This window comes from Protomyctophum parallelum, assembly GCF_964188405.1.
Source record: "Protomyctophum parallelum genome assembly, chromosome: 2".
Taxonomy (NCBI): domain Eukaryota; kingdom Metazoa; phylum Chordata; class Actinopteri; order Myctophiformes; family Myctophidae; genus Protomyctophum; species Protomyctophum parallelum.
Window position 1 is genome coordinate 43,531,242 of NC_139699.1, and position 20,700 is coordinate 43,551,941.

Sequence of the window (20,700 nt, forward strand, 5' to 3'; positions counted from 1 at the left end):
AGCCAATCGTAGCCAATGAGGGTAGATTATGAGAAATCAAACAAACCCGTCTTGATCACATGACTATGGAGAGCATGTGTACCGATTTGCGTGAAATTTGGTTTATAATCTGAAGTAGTAATATTAGAAAATGTGTTTTACATAATTATGTCTGACTCCTGGTCGCGCTATAAAGAGCAGATGTGAACATTTCTGAAATACCGGTTTCGTTGAATGGCTCTAGAGAGACTGTGTACCAATTTGCATGATCTTTGGACAAAATCTGTAGGTGTACTGTCCAAAAACTTGTTTTGCACAAAGCGGCCTCCTGGTGGCATTATAACAGGCCGTTCTGGAAATTCTGGGGCAGAGGTTCATCATTGGCATCCAGGGAGTGTGTGTGCAAAATTTGGCATCGACCGGGTTAACGGTGCCGGAGATTAGCTGTTCGCAAAACATACTCTCTCCCCATGCCTTCGGCCTGGTGGAGACAAAAAGGACACATTTATTGAGCCAAAAGTAGTACCATGTTTTGTAAAATTGTAAAACGTAATATAAACATTTTATTATTCAAATTATTTTGGTGAGTGACAGAAATGTTGACAGAAATGTTCTGATCCCAGTATGTGGAAATTACTTTTTTAACTGTAGCCTGTGTGCATGATCTTTCAACGTATCTTCCTACACAGTAATTCTCACTAATGCTCATAATACTATGGTACCATTTTTTTATCTAATGAAAAGGAAGGGATACCTGACGAAGACCCACGAAACGTTGTTCATTAAATAAAGTATTTTCCTGGAAGCAGTGAATCAGTGTGCGGACATCCCTTCCTTTTCATTGTATGTATATTTTTGACCCGCACCTGTAGAATTTCTGAAGATGTGCGTGCTTCCTGTCGGATGCTATCACCATTTCAGTGCATCTACTCACTTACAGGAGGGCTGTGGCATAGTCCCCAGAGAGTTTAGAGCCTTTGGAATAATCCTAATTCTCAACAATATACAGAATGTGCATGACATAATCAACATAATGTGACAATCTAGTGTGAAAATCTATCATGACCTCATAAACCCTTTTCTCTTTTGCCCCCTCTACCCCACCCCTTGCCCCAACAATGCCCCCCCAACTCCCACCTGAACCCTGGTCTTTTTTCCATTTATGAAACTGCACACCCAACGGTGGAGCAGCACAAAGCAGAGGACACGGGAGTCCCCCAGACTGTCTCTGAGGGGATTCACTCAAAGGCTTTTTCTCTTTCTCTGTGAGAGACACAGGGCCACTTCCTGTGGTGAAAGCCCAGTCTCCATGTAACTATTCACATTCAAATGTTCCTTTTCCAGCAGCGGTGCAGAGCAATATGAGCTGTATTCCTTACAATGAGCAGGCATTGTGTTAATGTTAATGTAATGATAATAAGTTTAACCATATTATTAAAGGCTTTTGCTGTTAACTAAATTGTGTTTGTCGTCCATTCTTCTTCTTTGTTCTTCACAGCAGAATATTACTTCTACTGTGACAATGCATGCCCTGAGGCATGCAATCAGAGGCTGGGAGGAAACACTGGTGTTCACGCTGGTCCTGAGGCAAACTATGCGAATACATCCCATTTTGATCTCCAACCTGGACATGCAGATGACATTGCCCTAGTCTTGGACACAGCAGAGAAAGGAAGGGAACAACTACTGGCAGTAGAAACAAAGTGCAGGAAGATCGGCCAAACTCGATGCCACAAAAGTAATGTCATTTTACAAAAGGACAGAACCATTGCTATACTGCCAGGGGATGGTGCCTGGACTGCCTCGACGGAACAAGACATGAATGTCTGGGGACACTTGAATGCCTTGTATGGGATGAGAAAACTCAGGAAAGTGTGGAAATCTGAGATGGGAGATGACCTCAAAAGATGGCTGTTCGTGGCTCAGCACTGCTGTATACATGGAAACTCTCACCAGGCCCTGCATGGATGGTGTCTACACAAGAATGCTATGAAAGAGGCGGCGATGATGACTGAGGAACATATAAAATATATAGCCATGATTCTAAACTACGTCCGTCTATAGAAGCCCCGCCTGCCTCTGATTTAACCTAATTAATTGGTTCAGATCCCTAAAAGTTGGAACTGGAAAGAACTGGAACCGAAATATACTTCTTGCCCTGAAGTGGGAAGTGGGCGTGTCACTATATATTCAGGTTGGAAGCTGCAGATGTGATATAAACCAATATAAAGCACTGAACCAGTTCTAGAACCAAAGTTATTATTATACCTGGGCCCTCATCAAACCCTGTACACTCAAGACACTGCCCAGTGCCCCCGCTGCCACACTTAGATCTCCATATATGGAGCTGAGCTGTTCTGACATTCCATATGTTGATCTGACATCATCAAACCCTGTACAGTGTACACTCAAGACACGCTCCATATATGGCCAGTACAGAATTAATTCCATTATGTTGATCTGACCCCCCATTCCAAAGTGCCAGCGCTCGCCCAGACGGATGAGTGCATGCTTCTCGCCCTCAGGCGTCTTACTGGTTATTATTATTATTATTATTATTATTATTATTATTATTATTGGTATTAGATGCTACTACTAATTATATTATTATATTTCTATTATTATTATTATTGTTAAATAATTACTTTAGCATTTAGCAATTACTAAATTAGATTTTTAAAAGAGTCAAAAACAGAAATAACTTAACATATAGGCTAAATTGCTATACTAATTGAGACAAACAGTAGTCTAAACTAAATAAAAATAAAAATAAGAAAAGGCCTGATATGGCTTTATGTTTTAGGTCATTTAAAATACTTTGCTACAGCCTTAAATCCTCAGGAAAGGCATTCAAAAGTAAGACTATTATTGTTGGTATTGTAATGTGGGAACATTTGCAACCTATGCCCTGCTACAGCCTATTGTGTGTGTAGTTAGTTATTAAGCCTATGTGTTCTGATCATAGAGTATATATATCTACTCTAAGGTTCTGATTGGGTCTCAGCCTCAGGGGGTTCTAACTTCTGGGTAGGTTATGTTCAGCCCGCCAGTTTAGTGTGTTATGTTCCGGTTTTCAATGTGTTTGGACCATAGAGTTATATAATAACTCTATGGTTTGGACGTCTCCGTCTCTGCCCGAGAACTATACGGACCGTCACCAAAGCAAAAGACTATATGCACAGTGTGAGTTTACCTGACATTATATGTGCCAAGTTCTGTCTGTCAATTTATATGCTGAACGTGAAGTAAACATCTGTAAATCCATCCGGGAAACCTTGTTGTGGCATCATTCACTCGCCTCCAATCCACCACGTAATTATAAGTCCACAACAGTATATTATTATTATAACCCCCTCTCAGAAGCTACCCTATATCCTACTTTATTTTATTTTGTTTATTTTCTATGCAAGGATGGGATTGTGTGACTGTGAGTGAGTCGTGACCTATGAAATTTCGTTACTCCCAAAGTTGTTGTTTTGCAACTTAGGCTATAGAGAATTGCAATGAATACCGGCAAAATAGGCCTAAATTTGCACTCTGTGCAGTGTGAGTCTGTGACCCAGCTGTCTGTATAGCCTACTCTGTAGGTTAATTACAACAAGAATGGACTGGTGGCGGACCGGCGGTGCACCGGTGCGATTTCGGGCGGGTGGTAGCCCCCCGAGAGACTCTTATTAGTGGTGGCCGGGTCACCAAGTTCGGTGTAACATCGAGCTCTACTCTCCTTTTTGCCACCTGTCCAGGACACGCGCGGGCATGCATACATTATGCAAATGAACAGGTGAGGTCGCGCCCGTCGCGGTGTTCTTTAACAGCAGCGCGCGGTTGATTGCTTTGCTCCTCGTGTTTTGGAGGCTGAATGGCGCACGAGAGGAGGTCGCATCGCATGCAGCAGCCCGCGGGTCTCAGCTGGCTCAGGACAGATCGACGTGATGCTTCGGTGTGAGTCCAGCATGTGTGCATGGTGCTGCTGCTGAAACTACACTTCACCTGGCAGGCAGGAGGACACAGAGCAGCCGATCCACTCACTGTGGATCGCCTGAATCACGAATGGATCCTAATTTAAGTCTTTTTAGCCGGAAAAGGTTTTTGCATATATTATCTTTTTATTTTATCCTAATTTATCAAGGTGAGTACTAGCCCCTGAATACACAGATTGTTATTTTTTTTGTGATGCACAAGAAAGAACTGTGTTTGTCTTAATGTTTATAGAGACACAAGTTTTTGTGGGATTTTATCTCCAGTCCTGAAGCCTACTTAAAATGCTGTTGTTTGTCCTTATGTGAGCAGTAGGTCTAGGTAATATAGCGTTCCTAACTTATTTGCTCTAACTAACACTTGTAATGACAGACAAACAGGACTGCTTTCAGTCAGCTTTACTTTGCACTTTATCTCGGACTATAGGGCAGTAGCAGGTGCATTCAATGCAATCATTAGCAGAACATCTCCAAATCCAATCGCCACAAATAATGCTCCAATTAATGAAAATGTTCATTACAGGTGTAGGGCTAGAGTAGCCTAGAACTACAAGATGGATAGGATAGCACTTTGGCTTGCCAGCCAATTTGCATTACAGATGTGCTTTTTGTTTTGGGCATTGTATTTGTCGTATGTGTCTGTAGTTGGTTATGTAATATTTCCAGAAGTTCTATTCTGCATAGCGGATATTTTACTTTCTTTGTTTAATCACTGTTAAGTAAGTTTGTTTTGAAGTGAACCAGCATTGAATTCTGAATCTTTTAAACTCTTTTCCAGCACACATTTCCTGGGGTATTGGCATAGTGAACATTTCGAACTCGAATGTACTTGATAGTACTAATAAGTGAGTTTATTATTATTATTATTATTATTATTACTAATTGCTAATTACTATTATTGTTATTAGATGCTACTACCAATGCTACTAAATTAAAACAACACATACTTTATTTTAGGACATTATTATTAAATAATTAATATTAACAATAAATTGTTCTGTTAAGTAGGCCTGTTAGGCCTATTTCAATGTCCTCGTGTTGACCACTCAGATAGGACTCGGATCATCACATATTGGATATGATCGGAGTCCGTCCTCCTTTGCAGATTGTCTGCCTGTTATGTCAGTGTCAGGGAAAAGCTCAGTGTGTGTATTATGCAGGGCTTCTAGTCAATCTAGTGCTGATTACCTGCCGAGAACAAACCCTCCCTTGTTCCCTTTTCTTCCAGCAGCGACAGCAGCAGTATAATGCTGCAGAAATGGGATCCGGCTTCCCAGAGAGGGCAGGTAGGCGAGCGGAGCCACTGTTTTGAAACGCTGCATTGATGGATGTGCCACGTTAAATAACGTCAGGGCACACACAGACATCTGCAGACAGCAGAGTCATCCCTAATACAAATACGTGGCTTGGCCGGAACTTGTTTCATAGAAGCAAACCATTCAGTGGCCCTGGCCTCGGCAACAAAAAGCCTGCTTACACCTGGCTTGACCCCCTTCACAAAATTGCCAACATGAGAAACTTAAGTTGCTATTGTCTGTCTGATTGTTTATCCTACTTTAAACGATATATTAGAAGACTGTCAACATTTGTTGTGTTTCCCATCATGTGTGAATGGAAAATTCCATGCATTTGTTCTTTCAAAAGGCATGTTTAAAAAATTGTTCAGGTTCGGGAGGTCCCAGCAGGAATATAAAATAACAGGGACTTTTGTCTCCCTGTCGACACTATCAGTGCATCACATCAGGGTTGAATGTGGTCACTCCCTTTGTACAACGCTTCATTTAACACAAAAAGGCGTGAGAATCCAGACGCCGACAATAGGGATTAGGAAACTGACAAAACAATTAATAAGTTAGTAGGCCTACAGGTTACTAAGGGGAGGAACGTTTAACATTTGACCTCCCTCTCCAGAAACTATAGGCCTAGGAAACAATACAAACATACATGTAATGCAAACTCTATAATACCTCTTAGGAGGTCACTGAGATGGAAAAAGACCAGTTTCCTTGATTTCCCTTCGTCCACTCCACTGAAGAAATCCAAATTGATGTGGACTATACTTTTATCTGGCCATGTTGTTTTCTCTGTAACAAAAGCCCACCCTTTTAACCATTCCTCAACACATTGAGTCAACTTCTGCCACATTATGTCAAATTCCATTGGATGAAAATGTATTAACCTATAATAATTTTTTTGATTGTGAGTGGACAACGTCTTTATTGGGGCAACATTTTGCATTTTGTTCATTGCTCACTGGCCCAGAATCTATGATTTGACAAACAAGGAATCAATTCACGTTTAGCCTTGCTATTATTTTACACACACAATAAGTGCTTAATAATTCATAGTAACATCTTAACATCTATCTAGCGCTTTTACCCAGACGTGCAGTCTTTGTTCCTGCCCTTTGAGATGAAAGCAGAGGTTTGAGCTCTCAGGTATCCTCCAGACCCACTATAGGAGTACTAGAGCTGTCAGTAATACTGGGATCTAAGCAGTGTTGTTTTCGTCGACTAAAACTAAGACGAAAAATGTTCGTCGACTACCTTTCTTCACTGACAAAAACTAAATGGAAACTAGATGAAATCCAAGCTATGATGACCAAAACTAAGACTAAATATACTGACAATTTCGTCAACAAATACAAACTAGACTGAAATCTTAGGGAGGGACTAGTGGACAAGACAAGTCATTTTACACTTTACAGTACGTTACATGCTGAAAATAGCAGATCTACAGCTCACAACGCGTCACAGCATGACGCGTTTTGAGCTTGTAGATCGGCTATTTTCAGCAAGTGTAAAAACAGACGGCATCAAGGCCCACCAAAATCTTTGTCGACTTTTAGTTGACTAAATCAACTGTAGATTTAGTCGACTGCAATCTTATGATATTTAGTCGACTAAAACTAGACTAACACTAAGACATTCCAGGTGACTAAAATGTGACTAAAACTAAATGTAAACTATTAAAAAAACTATGACTGAAACTAAAATAAAAACTTGCCTCCAAAAACAACACTGGATCTAAGGTAACGTTGTGTAACCTACTGTATGTGCTCCATCTGCTGGGATGTACAATCCACAATACCCAGCCATATACTTGTGTGAAAAACATTCCAAAAATAATGACATATGAAATCATCTTAAGAAATGCAAAAAATTGTTATGTTCACAAATCAGGTTTGTTGATATATTTACTGACAAATATCAGTTATGAATTTCTCCATTTAGCATATAAAGTAATTGGTAATGTTATATCAATACAATTATGGGCACCTCAGAATGGATAGATTAGATTATCACATTTTTACTGGACCTTACATGGATAGATTAGATTATCACATTTTTACTGGACCTTACATGGATAGATTAGATTATCACATTTTTACTGGACCTTACATTTTATGAGCAGAGAAAATAGGACAAAACCCCTCACCCCCCCCCCCCCCCCCCCATGCTGCACCAGTTCCATCTTTGCCAGGCAGGATTTCCACTTAAATAACTTATAATTGTAAAACGTCTGGATGTTGATTTCGGCCCAGCGTTTCTATCAAATCTTTATTAGATCTGCCACCCAAGAGCTAAGCCTGTTTCTCAGCTTTTGCCTTATTTTATATGTTAACGTCGGGAGAACTCAAATACACTTAATTACGAGAATCCAGCTATGTTACAAAGTCTTAGTCTTGATTAGCTGAACACAGTCACTCCCCTGCTCCACTGCCAAGAGTCTCCCTATGTAAATGATAGGATATTATCCCATTTAGGCCTGACCTCAAAATAAATAAATAAAAATCACACCCGTGTGAACTGAGTGGTGCAACTCCCCCCCCCCCCTCCCCACCTCTCTCTCTCTCTCTCTCATTAGCAGCAGAGCAGCACTATCCCTCTCTCTGTTTCTGGCACCCCCTACTGGTACTAATAGTCATATACTGGTGCTCATTAACGTCACATACATGTCACATACATAGGTGAACAACACATAAGTGTACACAGACATTGCTGGTTGCAGGAGTGGTTGCACCAGTCAAATATTCAAAATCTTCCAGTTTTCTGAAATAAATATTTTCACGATTTTTCAAAAATAGCAGACCTACAAGCTCATAGCGCGCCACTCGTAGGTGCGCTATGAGCTTGTAGATCTGCTATTTTTCAATAGCTACATTATAACATAATGACATTGGAAGAGGCTTAGACACAGCTTGATAACATCAAATTGCGGCTTCCAGAATGCTATTGAATAGTTTCTCAATGTTCATGAAACAACTGCTAATTTGTTTCTGTCTCATCCAAGGAACTTCGGAGTGCAGCTCCTACAACATCAGCCAGCAGACTGTCAATCAGCTCAACGCCATCTAACTTGACATCCATTGAGTCTGATCAGCCATCTACCGCCACTTTCTCTACATCGTCCAACCACACGCTATCGAGTGTGACAGGATATATATATAGCCCAACGACTTCACCAACAAACTTTTCAGCTTCTGTGCAATCACCATCCAGCTCAACAGTTTACAGCCATTCAACAAATTTGATGCCATCCAACCAATCATCATCTAGTTCAAGGGCTATCAACCAATCATTAACAAGCCCGACGTTACCGAGCCGACCACAAGTCAGCTCAACAGCTTCCAGCCAATCGGCAACTAGCCACACGACTTCCAACATATCATCCAACAAGAGCCCAGTGCCATTCAACCAATCAGAAAACAGCCAAGCGCCATCCAATCAACCACTATACACATCTACTAATTCATCCTTAGCTGAGCCACATCCAAACCCTGCATCTCAAGATAATGCTCCATCTGTCAGACATGCAAAGCAAGGTCAGAGGGCGTCCTTGCAAGTTACAGGTAAAGTTGGGTTGGAGCTGTAGAGATTTGCTAGCACTGATTGAGTACATCCATTTATATAAGCAAATAAGAGTTGCTGAATATAGATAGACTTGATTGATCCTTCCTAGGGAAAATATCAGTCGCCAGAGGCAGCACAGCAATTAAGGTACAGATACAAAGTAAGAGAAGAGAGAACTTAAGTACTGTAAGGTACATCAAGGCTAGGTGGAAGGTAGGAAAGTTCCACAAGTCCTGCCCTCGCATGGTTTATAGATTGTATGGGTTAATTAATAACATGATACAAATGAATAGATGCCTAACACAGAATGTTATGAATGAATACTAGATTCAAGATTCAAGAGGGTTTATTTGTCACTCACTTATACAGGTAACGAAATATTCACCTACTGTATATATTTTGACGAACGTTTGGCTATTATGACATACCCAGAGTATTAAGGACCCTAGAATGAATGTGGTTAATCACTAATTGTGATAATCACCATATGCAATTTATAATGTCTCATATTGACATGCTCATGACACATATATTTGTAATTATACAACAGGTCGTTTCGAGGAAGCAATCTGATTGGTTGAAACGGCTTCTAGCCGTGGATCAAACCAGCACCATTCAACACCTAATCAAAACAAATAATTCAGCTGCTCTGTTTTCCCAGAAAACTTCAGTGATGCTTGCGGAACTCGACTACGTCTCGTTCCTTACCGCATCACTGTCGTGGCAATAATCAAGTTAAACCACACCCTCTCGTGTAATATTGCTTAAGTAACCACTTTCCAATCATTCCGTGACACAATGCGGTCTAGAGTACAATGTAATATTGTGCATGGCAACGAGTTGTTACTGTACAAGTGCACATCCTTATGAGTGCAGGATGCTTTAGGGAAGTTGTCGGCGCATACGCTATGCAGTACTCTATGTTACAGCTGTCCTCCTATGGGCTGCCGTGGTTGGAAGCACACTCTCTAGGAGGTCTACTGCTCAACACCTGTCCCATTGATCACTGAGAGCAAGTGATCCGAGGGAACATAAGGAGCCAATGTGTGTGCAATGTCTGGAACTGGTTAGCTCCATGCCCACCCCCCAGATCCTGCACATGGAACACTGCATAAGAAAAGAACTCCTCAGACACTTATCGTTGACCAACTGCTCTGGCTTTGACCATTGTACAACGTAACAAAAAAACAATGTCATTTTACACTTTGTGTGGGTTCTTACTTTAATCTTTGTGTTGGTTGTGGTCCTAGGACTGAAGCTTGGATGGATGATTGTGTCTAGGAACTGAAGCTGGATGAATCTGAGGTTAGCTAAGGATGTTATGGCAGTAAGAAAGAGTGAGAGAGTTTATGGAAAGAAGCAATTGTGGCATTGCTTGATGTTTTGAAGTGAAATATGTATTTATTCATGCCTGTATAATGTGCAAGTACTCTAGTATATGCTTCCAATTGTAGAGAGCCACACTTGTGAGTCCCTACTAATAAATACATTTTTCATGACAACGACAGGCCCGTAAGAGAATTCCCCATTCATTTTTCCCATAGTCGTTTAAAAAAATGTAAAGACCTTTTAAGCCTCGGACAAAGCCAACTCTTGTTGTGAGAAATCATGACAATAAACACAGCGTTTTGGGCCGATCAAATAATTAAAAATAAGAAAAAAAGGGCAGGGTACAAGCATTTCTTTTTGTTTTCTTTAGGGCGGGACTATGTACTGTACTCTACATACTGATGTAAATGCTCTGACTGGAGTGCATTATCTAAAGATGAGAATCTTACCTGCATGTGGATGTTCTTTTTGCAGAGAACTGCTTGGACGCATGTCTAAATGGGGGCCGATGTGGTTTGTCAGAGTCATGTGACTGCACCCTTTACCAAGCTACTGGCCACCGATGTCAAACAGGTAAATTAACTGCATTTCTGAACGTTGTAATTGGATTTAGGTCATTATTTTGAAGGCGTTTTTAGAATCGTCCTAATTTCAGTAGGGCCACCTTTTTTAATACTTTAGTGTCAGCTGTACAAATGTTGATGCTGTGTATCAAACTTGCAGTTGCATTGGCAATAAACATTAACGTTTACAGGCCTCAAACTAGAGAAGTTTAAAAGCCACGTTAGATTGCGACGCTTACTGTGAGCAAAAGTGGTTTGAGCTGCCTGCTTGAGCCACTTGTATTATTCTAAAATGATTGCTGGGCACGAAAGCATTCTTGACTAATTTAACAATACAAACATGATAATAATGATATTAATGGTGCACATGTATGATTGTCTGTGGTCATTTATGGGCTACTTAACTCAACACCCTTTTGTGGTCGCCCTTTCTGTATACAGTTCCAAACCTGGGTTATGAGAGGGAGATGACCTGCAGAGCGTGGGGCCAGTATAACTTTGAGACCTTTGATGGCCTGTACTACTACTTCCCTGGTCGATGCACGTACACTCTGCTGAAAGATTGTGAGGATACCTCCCAGTCCAGCGTGGTCGTTCAGGTATATTTTCAATTTGATACGCTCTATTGATTCCTTGTACTAGGAAAATCCTTGGCGAAGGGTCAACAATGGCCATTGGTCCGATAACGACAACCTATCTCGAACCCTCACCCTAACCCTAACCTCCCACGGGGCAGCACACCTAAACCTAACCTTAACCCTCTCCCAAACCTTAATGCACCGGCCCTCTCCAACCTTAATCCGGTCGCTTTAACGCACCCCTCACCAACCTTAATCCGGTCGTTTTAACGCACCCCTCACCAACCTTAATCCGGTCGTTTTAACGCACCCTTCACCAACCTTAATCCGGTCGTTTTAACGCACCCTTCACCAACCTTAATCCAGTCGGACCAATGCCTCGCTTTGAAACTCTGTTTCCCCTTTTTTCATCTGCATGTCGGACTAAGGGACTTGAGTCCCCATAGCTACTCAAGTCCCGGGTGCAGTACTTAGTTTAGACAGTTTTTGGTTTAGACTAGTCATTGGTTAGACCAGTCATTAGTCCTACAACTACAACCTATCTCAAACCCTCACCCTAAACCTTTTCAGAGTGTGAGTGTGAGTGTGAGTGTGAGTGTGAGTGTGAGTGTGAGTGTGAGTGTGAGTGTGAGAGTGTGTGTGAGTGTGAGTGTGAGTGTGAGTGTGAGTGTGAGTGTGAGTGAGTGTGAGAGTGTGCCCTTGCGTGCAAACCTCTGGACCGATCAGTTCCAAATTTTATATGCACACTGCCAGTAGGCTCAGGTTAATTATAACCGTGCCCAAATGTGGACTGATTTCATAGATGGGCCTCATTGGAGCCACGACATTCCAACGTGAATCCCTAAATCCACAGGATATTTTTAGTGACCATCCATCCAATTCAAGCTCTAAAATGAATTTGCTCAGGAGGATGCTGTTGACCAAACATTTATTTGACCAACTGGGTTTCAGCATAAGAATCACATAATTGTTGCTAAACATAATCTAGGTAGTGTAGTGGAATATGCCTTGTGTAAACCAGCGGAGAGACAGCACAAACGCTCACTCACACATAATAATAACAACATGACCTTGATTTATAGAGATGTACAAGTGCTCATACAAAGTGAAGAAACTAGTGCAGACACTCATAATAACCTTAAAGTATCCTTTTCCCCAAAATACTTGCCTCTTGCAATCGTCTCTGAAGTCTAGTTTTCGCCTCAGGAGGAGATTTGTTCTGAAGATTAGTGAAAGCTATCTGGTTATTAGGGTCAATTACCATTAAATACTGCAATTATCCACAAGGCCTTGAGAACATCCACAACAAACCTTGACTTTGTTCCCCCAAATGGACAGGAGATGCCTCTCCATGGGAAAACTAACTATGGAACGCTAACGATAACTAATTCTGACTGTAATGGGGTTGCTATTATTGTTATTGTTATTATTGTTGTTGTTGCTGTTGCTGGACATGCATTATAATTGTGTTTGTTGAAAATAATATATCATTGCTATGTCTTCATGTATAATTGTATAAGCTTGTGTCTTTGCATGTACAGCTTCACAACGACCCAGACTGCCACTCCTTCCCCTACACCTGCATTCGATCCGTCAGTCTCTTTCTCAGTTGGGATGGGGAAGTCCGGTTGAACGGAACCGACGTCAGCTTTAAGGGACAAAGGTAACTCTCAATGGCAACCTAACTTTTACCATTGCACATGGTTTGGTAATAGAGGGGAAAACATCACACCTGTGTTAGGGATGCACCGATCCGATACTCGTATCGGAGATCGGCGCCGATCCAGGCTAAAATTCTAGATCGGGTATCGGATCGGTGGCCGATCCATTATGCGATCCGATACGATCCGTTAATTATGTGTAATTACAGTATGAAAACAACTATACCTCCTCTGTGACACAGCAGTGTAGTATTGACAGTATAACATGTGGAATGCAGCCATGTTGCACAGTTATTTAATAAATAATTCAGTGCATTTATATCTGTGCTTGTTACATTTTGTTTTACAAAGTTGGGAAAGTAATTTAAGTTTAAGTCAAGCCTTGATGTTGCCTTACACAAAATAATGATTCCAGACTCCACACAGTGAGGCATACAGCTTAATAGGTTATTACGTTTCTTTGTGGGGGGTATCGGATCGGTACTCTGTATTGGCAGATACTGGACCCCCATGTATCGAAATCGGTATCGAATGCCAAAAAGCCGGATCGGTGCATCCCTAACCTGTGTGAAGTGAGGTGCGCTCTTATCAGCGTAAATCATCATGACCCGAGTGGAATAGTAAGAGAGTGCAGGCGACACACTTTGATCTCGCCGCAAAGCGGGTGCCTATGGGCTATAGTTCCAAACATTGGAACTATCCCATTGAGATAGAATGAGCACTTCCGCATTCCATTGTTACAATGGGAGTCAACGCTATAGTGTCGCCACTCTCTTACTAGATTACTCTGATCATGACATAACATGTCTATTTGCTCAGACACATAATGACTAAATTCTCCATTCATTGTCAATTGGAATTTATTGTTTGTGTAAGACGAAAATCGACACTAATAGCTGGATAAAAATACCTTTCAAATGATGGTTTGTTACCTGTCAGAATGGCCATAGATTTATTTCTGCTGCAGTTTATGTATTTGTTTTATATGTTTAATTCGCCGTTTTGTAATGCATTGCAATAAACAGGCAACGACGCCACTGGCAATGAACGTTTTTCGGTGCAACTATTCTCCTTGCCAAACCCCTGAACAGAAAGCTAAATAAATCCACTTTGACTTGTTTAGTCTCCAGTTGCCTGCTCATATCCATGACCTGGAGTTGGAGATGATCTCGCACTACGTCCTGGTGACCCAGCGGCAAGGCTTCACTCTGGCATGGGACGGACACAGTGGCTCCGTCTACATCAAGCTCAACCCAGAGTTTGTGGGCAGGACATGTGGCCTCTGTGGCAACTTCAACGCAGATGTCCAAGATGACCTCAAGACCAGCTATGGTACACTTGCTTCTCAGTGTTGTCACCCATGAACCCTCAAGATACGGTATACTGAGTAAAAGCATGTCTTATTTGAAGTGTAAGAATTTACCTATTTCACTCTCCAAGCCAGCACTGAGGATCATTCTATGTGCATTGCAAGAATTTATGAAGTCTTAAAATCACATTAAAATCACAATAAAGCTTAGCTATGTCAAGATGTTTCTTGACCCAAGTTAGATGACCATGAAAACAAGTGATTTAACGCATTAAATCAGCTGCTGCTGGTTTAAAGAAGATCTTTGTGAAGTGAATGTTAGACAGACTGCTCATAATCCTCACAATGGAAAAAACTGGGGGTACTGTACTGTACTGGCACACCCGACATCATGCTCAGACGCACCCAGCCAGCCACCCACCCACCCACACACACACATAGCTCCGTAAGGGAGTGGTTGCACCACTCAAAAATTACTAGAAAATCACTTCACCTAAACAAATTGTATGCTAGCTGAGTGAGTGCATGAGGGACCATTCCAGGACCATGGACAGTTCCTCACGTCTAAACGCCTGAATGAATTTTGCCAGTGCATAAATATGATGCTGATGGCAGTGCACCGGGTTGCAGTGACCACTCCGGATCATGTTGTTTTAAATGTGACAAGCACCATGAGTTGTGAAGAGCCGTATTTTTCTCACATCCCAATTAGATGGAACTACTATTGCAGAAAACATAGAAGATAAATTCATGAATTGAAAGCAAGTATGTGCACTGCACAAAATAGACTAATTTAAAGACTATACATCCATCTATACCTGACACACTTCAACAGCTTTAGTGGCTTACTTGCTGCTGCCACCATGTTTTGTTTCATTGAGTTGTTGATGCACTCCACCGCCTCACCCATCCCGCCCCATGGGATGACACATACTGTCACATAACGCATACAGCCCCATTCTATCCACTTCAGTTGTCAGTTAAGGATGGATGTCAGTTAAGGATTCCCCAGGGTTTGTTTCGAAAAAGAAGCAACCCTGGGATCCACTGTTAGGTTAGTATTGTGACAACAAAACATTTTAAAGTCTTTTGTCATGTTTAAGTGAACATATGACATCCACTGGTGTTGTTTAGCTTGTACTGACCTAAATGCTGCCCCCCCCCCCCTCCCCAGGTGTACTGACCCAGGACATTGCCATGTTTGGGAACAGCTGGTTAGAGGCGGAGCCTCACCAGGCCAGGTGTCCCACAGTTCCTACTGGATTTCCTTCACCTTGTGCTGATCTAGATGCACACGTTTTGCTGGTAATTTACTGTTTAAACGCACGCACGCACGCACGCACGCACGCACGCACGCACGCACGCACGCACGCACACACACACACACACACACACACACACACACACACACACACACACACACACACACACACACACACACACGCTTCATAACACTGTTGAACCATGTGTGTGAAATTATTTTTGCAATATCCCAATAGGGGCACCATCAGTCACCAAATACATGCATGATCCTGGGGCAAATTATATGATATGATATGATATGATATGATATGATATGATATGATATGATATGAAATAGTACTTTATTGTCAGTTCACACTTGTATGCAACACATACACACATTTGACATAACACAGGACAACAGTTCAGTCTAGTCCTGGCCAAAAACCTTGGCCAATTTCCCCAAACATCACTCACCCAACTTTTTAATGAAGCCGTTGAAACATGTCCTCCTCTCACAATGTTTTTGAAATCGACCAATAGGCATTATCGACATTGCTCCAAAAGGATGTGACCTTGAACAAAATTGTAAAAGGATGCCCTGGGGATTCTACTTAAGCTTCTACTGCATTAGCTTCCTAGATGGCACAGTGCCTGTCACCTGTTTGTAACATGTGGAAGCCACACATGTGAGGCTCCCTTAACCCATTTATTTAGACCTGAGCTCGATTCTACAAATGTCTTCTAAATCCTGACAGTTTTCTGAAAAACCCTATGTTTCTATGTCAGTGGTGCTCAAACATTTCCATTCCAAAAAATATAATGTAATTGGCCGCCGACCCACATCTGAAAATAAGTTGTTCCAGCGACCCCCCAGAAGCAAAGATTTTAGTTAAAAATGTTCGCTCTGAAAGAATATATTCATTCAGATTTGTGCCACATTTTCACGATTTTTCAATAGCAGATCTACAAGCTCATAGCGCGGCACTCGGTGCCACGCTATGAGCCAAAAGGGGTTCCCGCCAAATTTGGGCTTTTAAATTAAATTAAGCTTCTACTACTTAAGCCTCCTAGATGGCATAGTGCCAGTCACCTGTTTGTAACATGTGGAAGCTCATGTACATGTAGAAGTACATGTGTGAGGCTCCCTTAAGGCACTCCATGTATGGATTCATGTCTCGCCTGGATGAGTCCCGGAACAGTACTATTGATATAGCTATATCAATACAGCTATGCTAACCGTGGGTCCGACCGACTCGACACCGGGCACTCCCTGTGGGGGTGTGGAATGCGAGTGTCGAATTGGAAGTCGGTGGGAGGTGAGAAACAGTTCTCGAATTTCAGATGTGAATGCGTATACACACAGAGACAGTGCATTTATAGTTAGATAGATAATATTATTATTATAGAAATTTTATATTTCAATTTTCAAAAGAAAAGTATCAATTAAGGTCACATGAATTGTAATATGTAATTTGCAGAAAGAGGAGGAGGTGTGTGCCATGCTACTGTTGTATGTAATTGCGTCTGTCTGTCTGTCTGTCTGTCTGTCTGTCTGTCTGACGGTCTGTCTGCAATTTACGAGCTGCGTTCGCTTCCCACATTCACGCGTCTTCCTTGTGTTATTGTATGTAATGTTATATACTGTACTGTTGTATGTAATGTTATATACTGTTGTATGTAATGTTATATACTGTTGTATGTAATGTTAAATACTGTTGTATGTAATGTTGCAGAAGGTGGAGGAGGTGTGTGCCATGCTGCTTGAAGAGCCTTTCAGAAGTTGCCATGACTATGTCAGTCCCCTGTCCTACATGGCCAGCTGCTCCAATGACCTCTGCCAGTAAGATTCACGTTATGTGTCATATTTCACAAGATTATGTTTATTTGCACGATGAAATGTAAAGGTTTAAATGATTATTACCATAACTTGTAAAGGGTCAAGTTTATTGGGATGAGGGCTTAGATTTAGTTTAGTCTCCATTGTAGTGTACCACTGTGTACCAGTGGCTCCAGGTATGTCTTAACCCATTTCGACCTGAGACCAGATTCTACAAAACGTCGACACGACAGCTTTCTGAAAAACCTCATGTTTCTATGTCAGTGGTGCTCAACCTTTTTCATGTCAAGAACCCCTAGAATTATATGTATTTGGCCGCCGACCCCCATCTGAAAATCTGTTGTTCCAGAGATCCCCCAGAAGCAAAGATTTGAGTTAAAAACGTTTGCTCTAGAAGAATATACATACAAAGACTTTTCAAAAATAGCAGATCTACAAGCTCGGTGCCGCGCTATACGAGCTTGTAGATCTGCTATTTTTCAAAAGCATAATAGCTAGTTAAAACACCAAAAGGGGTTCCCGCCCTGAACGGTTTAAACAGGCTCGACTAAATGAGTAGCCCTCTTGTTTCCCCCCCCCCCCCCCTCTGTTGAAGGTCGGGTCCCAACGGTGATGCGGTATGCCTGGTGTTCACTGAATATGCCCGCGCCTGCGCCCACGCTGACCACCCTCTACACTCCTGGAGGCAGCACATACCTCAGTGTGGTACATTCTACTCTCCTTCCTCCCTCTCGTTTTTTATTTTCTATTGTTTATCCATGGTTAATAACTATCTACGGTATTTACTTATACAACTTCACACCCTTCACCTGCGTGATTGTAAATGACCTACAATACAAAGTGATTGCTAAGTGAAATACTCAGTATTAACTCAACTCTGAGAGTATGTGGAGCCTTACTGGTCCATTTCTACTCTGGCTTAAACGAGTGTTGCGCATTAAACGTGCAGAGCAACGTCAGTCAGGACACTCTTTTCAGTTGCTGGTAGTGGCCGACCATTGGTCAGCCTCAGCTCCACGCTTCTATTACACTCTTCACTAACAGAGCATCCCATTTAAACGGGGAAAGTTTCCATTGGTCATTTGCTTCTTTGCTGCATAGTCATGCTGCTGTCATGCTACACTTCTAGTAATCGCTGCTCAGTACTCACCTTCCACCACCCTATAGCTACCACCTGTCGTTTTACACCTACTTGTATCTACTATGGAGGATTCGGAAGGCCCCTGTTTTGGGGGAGGAGATGTAATGTGTTCCCTCAGACTATACCTAAAAGCAGATCACATCACTAACTCAAATAAATGTATTCACAATTTTTACTAAGGTTTTATCATGGTATTTACTTATTTTAAATACCGTTATTGTTATGACCTGGCTCTTGGGCCATAACAAAGGAGGAAGACACACGGCTGTTTAAAAGTGCACAAACCAATATTTATTTACAATAATTATAACCAACTTAATAAGAATCAAACAATAATACAGTACTAAGGTGGAGTGTGTTAATCAGTAGATCAGTAGTGTAAGTGAGTGGATGTGTGGTGGGTGTAGTGTGGGGTGTTGAATTAAGCAATATTACACGAGAGGGTGTGGGTTAACGTGATTATTGCCACGACAGGGATGCGGTCAGGAACGAGACGGAGTCGAGTTCCGCAAGCATCACTGAAGTGGCAATAATCACGTTAACCCACACCCTCGAGTGTAATATTGCAATTCTACCACAGTTACCCTTAAAACGAAGAAAATCGCTGAAAGAATATATATTTTTAATGACAGATGTAGTCACTACGACCACAAATGTTCCAAGAAACTAGCTAGCCTAGCCACTGAGTTTTCTAGCGCTCTGGGAGAACAGAGCGGCTGAATTCTTTGTTTTGATTAGGTGGTGAACAGTGCTGGTTTAACCACCGGCTAGAAGGCTGTTTCAACCAATCAGATTGCTTCCTCAAAACGACCTGTGGTAGAATGGTGCAAAGATGCTGCTGTCTCATGGAAGGAGAGAGAGACTGAGCGTGGCCAACGTCCAGCCATTTATAGTGCACCTTGGGAACACTGGCCAGGTGCTCCCAATGCACCTGATCAGCAACTCAGAACCTGTGGGAAGCCAAATGCATAGGTCTACACTAGGAATACACACAGGCCCTAGTAGGCCAACTACAGGGGCTGTGACAGTTATATAAGAATACTATTATATAATAGATAATGAAATGATGTTTCATAATATGTCCTTCCTTCTGTCTTGCTGTGATCAGCAAAGCAGTGTCCTCCAGAGTTCCAGTACAGAGAATGCATCAGCTGCTGCCCGGCCACCTGCAGCAGGGAGCGCCTGTGCATCGACAGCAAACTGCTGTGTTTGGATGGATGTTACTGCCCTGAGGGTGAGTCGTCCAATCAATGCCCTGCTTCCCAAACTCTGGGTCGGGACCCATTTGTGGGTCACAGCCAGGCACATCTTTTTTTATGAATCCCTATATTTCTTTATTTCCTACATTTTGTTTTTAATTATTATTATTTCAAAATATATTTAAAAAAAAACATTCCCCCAAAAAGTTAAAAATGTTCATGAATTTGAAAACAAATGCCATGATTTATTTCATGAGGTAATAAAAGAAGAATCTAAGAAATTAGAAAAACAATGTTTTAGTAGTAGTGAAGATAGACGATCTACAAGCTGCTATTTTCACTAGTTTGGGTGCCAATGGTCTAATGAATCCACTGCCCTGAGGATGACTTACATCTTTTGATATCCTACAGTAAACAGTACAGTGTTTTGTAGCTTCTACCCTATAGCTTTCTATTGTTTTAGTTTCGCCGATTGTTAAAGCATCTGTTGTTTTTACTGCTTGGATGTTGTTGAGTTTTCCATATGATTATCTATTATACTGTTAGACATGCTGTGCTGAGCTATGCTCCAAGACAAATATCTCATGTCGAACGATCAAGGTCACGTTCTCCCCGTGTCCCCTAACTCCACTCGCTCGCATGCTAAGTGTATTTCTAAATGGTAAATGGTGCATTTATATATAGCACCTTTATCCAAGGCGCTTTACATTCACCCATTAACACACACATTCATACACCGATGGCGGCGGAAACCATGCAAGGCACCAACCTGCACATCGGGAGCAATTAGGGGTTCAGTGTCGACACTTCGACACTAACTCTGGGGGAGCCCGGGTTCGAACTGGCAACCGTGCGGTTACCATCCGGCCACTCTACCCCTGAGCCACCGCCGCTCTACCCCTGAGCTCCGCTGTGTTCCTCCACAGTGTCCCTGTCACATTGTCGTGTCTGAGCTTTCATCAGTTGGTCCTAATGTTGTCTGAGTAACCTTTGTGCTGTCGTCCTTCATCCTCTCCCCAGGGCTGATCT

General features: G+C 41.9%; 1 protein-coding gene across 1 annotated transcript in view; it reads left to right on the top strand.

Moving 5' to 3' along the window:
- Positions 1-3,838: 3,838 nt before the first annotated feature.
- The window catches only part of otog (otogelin), a gene marked incomplete at both ends in the record, with an annotated part of 90,914 nt that continues 74,052 nt past the window's right edge, over positions 3,839-20,700 (top strand). Inside the window, 10 exons of the mRNA XM_083759315.1 lie at positions 3,839-3,919; positions 5,185-5,242; positions 10,613-10,711; positions 11,143-11,300; positions 12,821-12,942; positions 14,064-14,272; positions 15,424-15,554; positions 17,228-17,334; positions 17,927-18,036; positions 19,581-19,706. Coding sequence (XP_083615441.1) covers positions 3,839-3,919; positions 5,185-5,242; positions 10,613-10,711; positions 11,143-11,300; positions 12,821-12,942; positions 14,064-14,272; positions 15,424-15,554; positions 17,228-17,334; positions 17,927-18,036; positions 19,581-19,706 — 1,201 coding nt within the window. The remainder of the gene's footprint in view (positions 3,920-5,184; positions 5,243-10,612; positions 10,712-11,142; positions 11,301-12,820; positions 12,943-14,063; positions 14,273-15,423; positions 15,555-17,227; positions 17,335-17,926; positions 18,037-19,580; positions 19,707-20,700) is intronic.